The sequence below is a fragment of the Coregonus lavaretus genome, assembly GCF_964263955.1.
Source record: "Coregonus lavaretus genome assembly, chromosome: 1".
In the NCBI taxonomy this organism is placed as follows: Eukaryota; Metazoa; Chordata; class Actinopteri; order Salmoniformes; family Salmonidae; genus Coregonus; species Coregonus lavaretus.
In genome coordinates, this window is record NC_139988.1 from 17,453,017 (window position 1) to 17,461,443 (window position 8,427).

The window sequence follows — 8,427 nt, forward strand, 5'->3', positions numbered from 1 at the left end:
ACCAAAAAGGGTTCTTCAAAGTGTTCTCCTATGGGGACAGCCGAAGAACCCTTTAGGGTTCTAGATGGCACCTTTTTTTCTAAGAGTGTATCATATGGGGAGAGATATTTAACACGGGAGAGATATTTATCATATGGGGAGAGATACAGTGTATTCAGACCCCTTGACCTTTTCCACATTTTGTTACGTTACAGCCTTATTCGAAAATGGATTAAAAAAACTAACAGAATCTCATCAATCTACACACAATACCCCATATTGACAAAGCGAAAACAGGTTTTTACACATTTTAGCAAAATGTAGTAACCAAAAAAGTGTTAAACAAATCCAAATATATGTTATATTTGAGATTCTTCAAATAGCCTTCCCCTGGGCTGTGGTTTACTGTACGGTACATTGTGTGCCAGGAATGTGTATAAATGTTGGGAGAGTGCTAGTGTGTAAATTGCACTCCCTAGCTGAGCAGAGCAGAATGGAGATCAGCTGAGGGACATGTATCATATGGAGAGCGATATGTACACTCTTAGAAAAATGGGTTCCAAAAGGGTTCTTCGGCTGTCCCATATAACCTTTTTTGGTTCCAGGTAGAACCCTTTTGGGTTCCAGGTAAAACCCTCTGTAGAAAGGGTTCTACATGGAACCCAAAAGGGTTCTACCTGCAACCAAAAAGGGTTATTCAAAGGGTTATCCTATGGGGACAGCCGAAGAACCCTTTAATCTACACACAATACCCCATAATGACAAAGCGAAAACAGGTTTTTTGACATTTTAGCAAATGTATAAAAAATTTAAAACAGATCCCTTATTTACATAAGTATTCAGACCCTTTGCTGTGATACTCGAAATTGAGCTCAGGTGCATCCTGTTTCCATTGATCATCCTTGAGATGTTTCTACAACTTGATTGGACTCCACTTGTGGTAAATTCAACTGATTGGAAATGATTTGGAAAGGCACACACCTGTCTATATAAGGTCCCTCAGTTGACAGTGCATGTCAGAGCAAAAACCAAGCCATGAGGTCGAAGGAATTGTCCGTAGAGCTCAGAGACGGGATTGTGTCGAGGCACAGATCTTGGGAAGGGTACAAAAAAAATTCTGCAGTATTGAAGGTCCCTATTCTTAAATGGAAGAAGTTTGGAACCACAAAGACTCTTCCCAGAGCTGGCCACCCGGCCAAACTGAGCAATCGGGGGAGAAGGGTCACCTCCCTGACCAAGACCAAGAACCTGATGGTCACTCTGACAGAGCTCTAAAGTTCCTCTGTGAAGATAGGAGAACCTTCCAGAAGGACAGGCATCTCTGCAGCACTCCACCAATCAGGCCTTTATGGTAGAGTGACCAGACGGAAGCCACTCCTCAGTAAACGGCACATGACAGCCCATTTGGAGTTTGCCAAAAGGCACCTAAAGACTCTCAGACCATGAGAAACAAGATTCTCTGGTCTGATGAAACCGAGATTGAACTCTTTGGCCTGAATGCCAAGCGTCACGTCTGGAGGAAACCTGGCACCATCCCTACGGTGAAGCATGGTGGTGGCATCATGCTGTGGGGATGTTTTTCAGCGGCAGGGACTGGGAGACTAGTCAGGATCGAGGCAAAGATGAACGGAGCAAAGTACAGAGAGATCCTTGATGAAAACCTGCTCCAGAGCGCTCAGGACCTCAGACTGGGGCGACGGTTTGCCTTCCAACAGGACAACGACCCTAAGCATACAGCCAGAGCCCAGACTTGAAACCGATCGAACATCTCTGGAGAGATCTGAAAATAGCTGTGCAGCAACGCTCCCCATCCAACCTGACAGAGCTTGAGAGGATCTGCAGAGAAGAATGGGAGAAACTCCCCAAATACAGGTGTGCCAAGCTTGTAGCGTCATACCCACGAAGACTCAAGGCTGTAATCGCTGCCAAAGGTGCTTCAACAAAGTACTGAAAAATACCTACTCATTCAAGGGTTTTTCTTTATTTCTATTCTACATTGTAGAATAATAGTGAAGACATCAAAACAATGAAATAACACACATGGAATCATGTAATGACCAAAAAAGTGTTAAACAAATCAAAATATATTTTATATTTGAGATTCTTCAAATAGCCACCCTTTGCCTTGATGACAGCTTTGCACACTCTTGGCATTCTCTCAACCAGCTTCATGAGGTAGTCACCTGGAATGCATTTCAATTAACAGGTTTGCCTTCTTAAGTTAATTTGTGGAATTTCTTTCCTTTTTAATGCGTTTGAGCCAATCAGTTGTGTTGTGACAAGGTAGTGGGGGTATACAGAAGATAGCCCTATTTGGTAAAAGACCAAGTCCATATTATGGCAAGAACAGCTCAAATAAGCAAAGAGAAGCGACAGTCCATCACTACTTTAATCCATGAAGGTCAGTCAATCCGGAAAATGTCAAGAACTTTGAAAGTTTCTTCAAGTGAGTCGCAAAAACCATCAAGCTCTCATGAGGACCGCAACAGGAATGGAAGACCCAGGGTTACCTCTGCTGCAGATGATAAGTTCATTAGAGTTACCAGCCTCAGAAATTGCAGCCCAAATAAATGCGTCACAGAGTTCAAGTCACAGACACATCTCAACGTCAACTGTAAAGCATGGAGGAGAAGGTGTTATGGTGTGGGGGTGCTTTGCTGGTGACACTGTCTGTGATTTATGTAGAATTCAAGGCACACCTAACCACCATGGGTACCACAGCATTCTGCAGCGATATGCCATCCCATCTGGTTTGGGTTTAGTGGGACTATCATTTGTTTTTCAACAGGACAATGACCCAACACACCTCCAGGCTGTGTAAGGGCTATTTTACCAAGAAGGAGAGTAATGGAGTGCTGCATCAGATGACCTGGCCTCCACAATCCCCCGAACTCAACCCAATTGAGATTATTTGGGGTGAGCCGGACAGCAGAGTGAAGGAAAAGCAGCCAACAAGTGCTCAGCATATGTGGGAACTCTTTCAAGACAGTTGGAAATGCATTCCAGGTGAAGCTGGTTAAGAGAATGCAAAGAGTGTGCAAAGCTGTCATAAAGGCAAAGGGTGGCTATTTGAAGATTCTCAAACATGAAATATATTTTGATTTGTTTAACACTTTTTTTGTTACTACATGATTCCATATGTGTTATTTCATAGTTTTGATGGCTTCACTATTATTCTACAATGTAGAAAATAGTAAAAATAAAGAAGAACCCTTGAATGAGTAGGTGTGTGTCACGCCCTGACTCTGAGGACTTGTATTTGTTGAGTCAGGGTGTGTATTTTCCGTGTTGTTTGTTGCTATGTTGATTTCTATGTTTTAGATCTAGTATGTGCAGATCTATGTTGGCCGGGGTGGTTCCCAATCAGAGGCAGCTGTAGCTCGTTGTCTCTGATTGGGGACCATACTTAGGCAGCCTTTTGGCACCTGTTAGTTGTGGGATCTTGTTCTGTGTAAGGTATGTTGTTTGTATGCTACCTTGGACTTCACGTTTCGTTTGTTGTTTTGTCGGGTGTTTATTCAGTAGATAAATAAACATGAATGCTTATCACGCTGCGCCTTGGTCCTTCTCGTTCATAAACGATCGTGACAGAAGATCCCACCAATCCTGGACCAAGCAGCGTGCCGAGGAGAGAGGATGGACTTGGGAGGAGATGAGCGAGAGTTTGGCAAGAGGGATGGAGGCCATGATCACGGGGGAGAGACAACCCCAAAAAATTTTTTGGGGGGGCACACGCCGTGGACGACGAGGCAGCGGGGGGCCGCGATAGAGCGGGTCCGCTGTTTAGCAGAGGAGGCCACCAGATTAGGGAGGCCATTGGTTCAGAGGGAGCAGAAGGAAAGTGTAGAGGCACGGCGAGAGGAGCTGGTTAGGCAGCAGAAGGAGCGGGGGTTAATGAAGGAACCCAGTCCCGCTCCTCGCACCAATCAAGTGGTGTGTGTCGCCAGTCCGGCCCGTTCCTGCTTCCCGCACTAAGCCAGTGGTGCGTGTTCCCAGTACGGTTCGGCCCGTTCCTGCTCCTCGCATCAAGCCAGTGGTGCGTGTCGCCAGCCCGGTCCGGCCTGTTCCTGTCCCTCGCACCAAACTAGTGGTGCGCGTCGCCATCCCGGCCCGGCCTGTTCCTGTCCCTCGCACCAAGCCAGTGGTGCGCGTCGCCAGCCCGGCCCGGCCTGTTCCTGCCCCTCGCACCAAGCCAGTGGTGCGCGTCGCCAGCCCGGTCCGGCCTGTTCCTGTCCCTCGCACCATACTAGTGGTGCGCGTCGCCAGCCCGGTCCGGCCTGTTCCTGTCCCTCGCACCATACTAGTGGTGCGCGTCGCCAGCCCGGTCCGGCCTGTTCCTGTCCCTCGCACCAAGCCAGTGGTGCGCGTCGCCAGCCCGGCCCGGCCTGTTCCTGCTCCCCGCACCAGGCCAGTGGTGCGCGTCGCCAGTTGGGTACGGCCCGTTCCTGCTCCCCGCACCAAGCCAGTGGTGCGCGTCGTCAGCCCAGTCCGGCCCGTTCCTGCTCCCCACACCAAACCAGGGGTGCGCGTCATCAGCCAGGTCCGGCCCGTGCCTGCTCCCTGCACCAAGCCAGTGGTGCGTGTGTCCAGTCCGGCACGGCCCGTGCCTGTTCCACCGGTGCCTGGTCCGGCACCGGTCAGCTGCTCCACTCCGGAGCCAGAGCAATCCGCTCCACCAGGGTCCAGTCCAGCTCCGGTCAGCGGCTCCACTCCGGAGCCAGAGCAGTCCGCTCCACCGGTGCCTGATCCAGCTCCGGTCAGCGGCTCCACTCCGGAGCCAGAGCAGTTCGATCCACCGTCGTTGGGTCCAGCTCCAGTCAGCGGTTCCAGTCCAGACCCAGACGTCAGCCCCTCTCCAGGTTTGTGGTCTCCCACACCAGGGTCCAGACAGGGCTTGGTACGTCGTGGGAGGAAGGAGAGGGGAAGCAGCGCGCCGAGGATCAGACCAGACCAGGGGCGCAACGGGGAGGTGGAGAGTAAGTGGTGGTCACACCCGGATCCGCCTCCGAGGCGGAATGCCCACCGGGCCCCTACCCTGTTATGTTTATGTGGCGTGGTCGGAGTCCACACCTTTGGGGGGGGGGTACTGTCACGCCCTGACTCTGAGGACTTGTATTTGTTGAGTCAGGGTGTGTATTTTCCGTGTTGTGTGTTGCTATGTTGATTTCTATGTTTTAGATCTAGTATGTGCAGATCTATGTTGGCCGGGGTGGTTCCCAATCAGAGGCAGCTGTAGCTCGTTGTCTCTGATTGGGGACCATACTTAGGCAGCCTTTTGGCACCTGTTAGTTGTGGGATCTTGTTCTGTGTAAGGTATGTTGTTTGTATGCTACCTTGGACTTCACGTTTCGTTTGTTGTTTTGTCGGGTAGATAAATAAACATGAATGCTTATCACGCTGCGCCTTGGTCCTTCTCGTTCGTAAACGATCGTGACACTGTGTCCAAACTTTTGACTGGTAGTGTATACACACACACACCTAAAATTGATTAAACCTAATCATTATCTTAACACATAAATCTAATCTAAACCTAACTCCTCACCCTAAACCTATCCACCTTTATTGTAACCCTAACCCTTAAGCTTAAAATAGCCTTTGTCCTCATGGGTAATGGGAAATGTCCCAACAAAGGAGAATTTTTATTGTTTTACTATCCTTGTGGGGATTTTAGGTGCCAAGAGGATAGAAGAACAAGACACACACACAACTCCCAACCCCCAGCGCTCTCGTTCATCACTTTAGATAAACATGGTTTATATCTTTGAGTCTGTTTAATTGTCAGAGTGGACAGCTCTCCCTAGATCCATTATTCACACACTGGGCCTCTGTTCCGCTAACTTAGCTCAGTGTATCGCCCACTGCCAAATTGTGCTCCTCAACCCTGCACTTCAGGGACTGGGACCACATGGTAAGAGAACCAGCCAGAGGGGAACCCCTGTGTTAGAGCTGCCAAAAAGTGAGCCTGTGACATTGGCACTGCTGAGTGATACAGTGTGTAGGTGTGTGTGTGTGTGTGGGACTTCGACCACATCTGCCAAATTGTGCCCCTAAGGGGAGTGTTGTGGTGCCATATTGAGAGGGAAGCGGTGTTGATGTCAGACGTGATAGCTCGCTGTTTTCAGTTGGAACAAGAGTCTCATTTACAGGGACTCCTTCCTCTCTCTCTCTCTCTCTCTCTCTCTCTCTCTCTCTCTCTCTCTCTCTCTCTCTCTCAGTTTAGGGACTGTGTAGCTAACTACTTGTTGGGGCAGGAGAAAATGGCAGTGTGGAAAATGATAAAGCATCAGATGAAGGAGACGGGTTGTACAGAGCAGAGCTATGCTGCTGGGGCTCTGCTGACACTGGAGCATACATATTGCAAACTGGTGAATTGCCTGGGGGACTTTACAGAGGTTTGGGGCGTCAGTTTCTTTTTCAGAGGTGTGGGGCATCAGGGGGGTTCTATATGTACAGTGGATAAAGACAGGGGCTTGGTTTTAACTTTTTAGTACCGGTACAATTAAGTAAAAGATTGTGCTCAAATGATATAACTACTGGGCCAATGAAGGTATTTTTAAACAAAAAAAACCTCTCTCCTCTTTCAAGCCACCTAAATCTCTAAATATTCCCTCTCTCGCTCTCTCTCTCTCTCTCTCTCTCTCTCTCTCTCTCTCTCTCTCTGTCAGTCTTATGTCATGTCAGTCTCTTTCTCTGTCTTATGTCATGTCAAAAATATTTAGTAAATAAACTAAAGTAAAAAATAAAATAAAATGTAGGTAGGGGTAAATTGACTATGCATGGATAATAAACAGTGAATAGCATCAGTGTAAAGTCAATGTAGATAGTCCGGGTGGCCATTTGATTAATTGTTCAGCAGTCTTATGGCTTGGGGGTAGAAGCTGTTAAGGAGCCTTTTGGACCTAGACTTGCCGCTCCAGTATTGCTTGCTGTGCGGTAGCAGAGAGAACAGTCTATGACTAGAGTGACTGGAGTCTGACCATTTTTAGGACCTACCTCTCCCTCTCTACCTCTACCTCTCTTCCTCTACCTCTCCCTCTCTTCCTCTACCTCTCTTCCTCTACCTCTCCCCCTCTTCCTCTACCTCTCTTCCTCTACCTCGCTACCTCTACCTCTCTAACTCTCCCTCTCTACTTCTTCCTCTACCTCTCCCTCTCTACCTCTCCCTCTCTACTTCTCCCTCTCTTCCTCTACCTCTCCCTCTCTTCCTCTACCTCTCTTCCTCTACCTCTCCCCCTCTTCCTCTACCTCTCTTCCTCTACCTCTCTCCCTCTCTTCCTCTACCTCTCTACCTCTCCCTCTACCTCTCTACCTCTCCCTCTCTTCCTCTACCTCTGCCCTCTTCCTCTAACTCTCTTCCTCTACCTCTCCCCCTCTTCCTCTACCTCTCTACCTCTCTACCTCTCTCTCTCTCTTCCTCTACCTCTCTACCTCTCCCTCTCTTCCTCTACCTCTCTACCTCTCCCTCTCTACCTCTCCCGCTCTACCTCTCTTCCTCTACCTCTCCCTCTCGTCCTCTACCTCTCTACCTCTCCCTCTCTCCCTCTCCCTCTCTACCTCTCCCTCTCTTCCTCTACCTATCCCTCTCTTCCTCTCCCTCTCTAACTCTCCCTCTCTACCTCTCCCTCTCTACCTCTCCCTCACTCCCTCTCCCTCTCTCCCTCTCTACCTCTCCGTCTCTACCTCTCTACCTCTCCCTCTCTACCTATCTTCCTCTCCCTCTCTTCCTCTACCTCTCTACCTCTCCCACTCTTCCTCTACCTCTCTACCTCTACCTTTCCCTCTATTCCTCTCCCTCTCTCTCTCCCTCTCCCTCTCTTCCTCTACCTATTCCTCTCTTCCTCTACCTATCCCTCTCTTCCTCTCCCTCTCTCCCTTCCTCTCCCTCTCTCCCTCTCCCTCTCTCCCCCTCCCTCTCTTCCTCTACCCTCTCCCTCTCCCTCTCTCCCTCTCTTCCTCTCTACCTCTCTTCCTCTCCCTCTCTACCTCTCCCTCTCTTCCTCTACCTCTCTCCCTCTCTTCCTCTACCTCTCTCCCTCTCTTCCTCTACCTCTCCCTCTCTCCCTCTCTCCCTCTCTACCTCTACCTCTCCCTCTCTACCTCTCCCTCTCTACCTCTCTCCATCTCCCTCTCTTCCTCTCCCTCTCTTCCTCTCCCTCTCTACCTCTCCCTCTCTACCTCTCCCTCTCTCCCTCCCTCTCTAACTCTCCCTCTCTACCTCTCCCTCTCTTCCTCTACCTCTCCCTCTCTACCTCTCCCTCTCTCCCTCTCTCCCTCTCCTCCTCTCCCTCTCTCCCTCTCTTCCTCTCCCTCTCTACTTCTACCCCTACCTCTCTCCCTCTCCCTCTCTACCTCTACCTCTTCCTCTCTTCCTCTACCTCTTCCTCTCTACCTCTCCCTCTCTACCTCTCACTCTCTGCTTCTCTTCCTCTACCTCTCCCTCTCTTCCAC

At 49.5% G+C, this 8,427-nt stretch overlaps 1 protein-coding gene across 1 annotated transcript in view; it reads right to left on the minus strand.

Moving 5' to 3' along the window:
* The window catches only part of LOC311123565 (protein shisa-9-like), a gene marked incomplete at both ends in the record, with an annotated part of 28,906 nt that overhangs the window by 19,721 nt on the left and 758 nt on the right, over positions 1-8,427 (minus strand). The window contains one exon of the mRNA XM_084158194.1: positions 72-79. Within this exon, the coding sequence (XP_084014320.1) occupies positions 72-79 (8 nt within the window). The remainder of the gene's footprint in view (positions 1-71; positions 80-8,427) is intronic.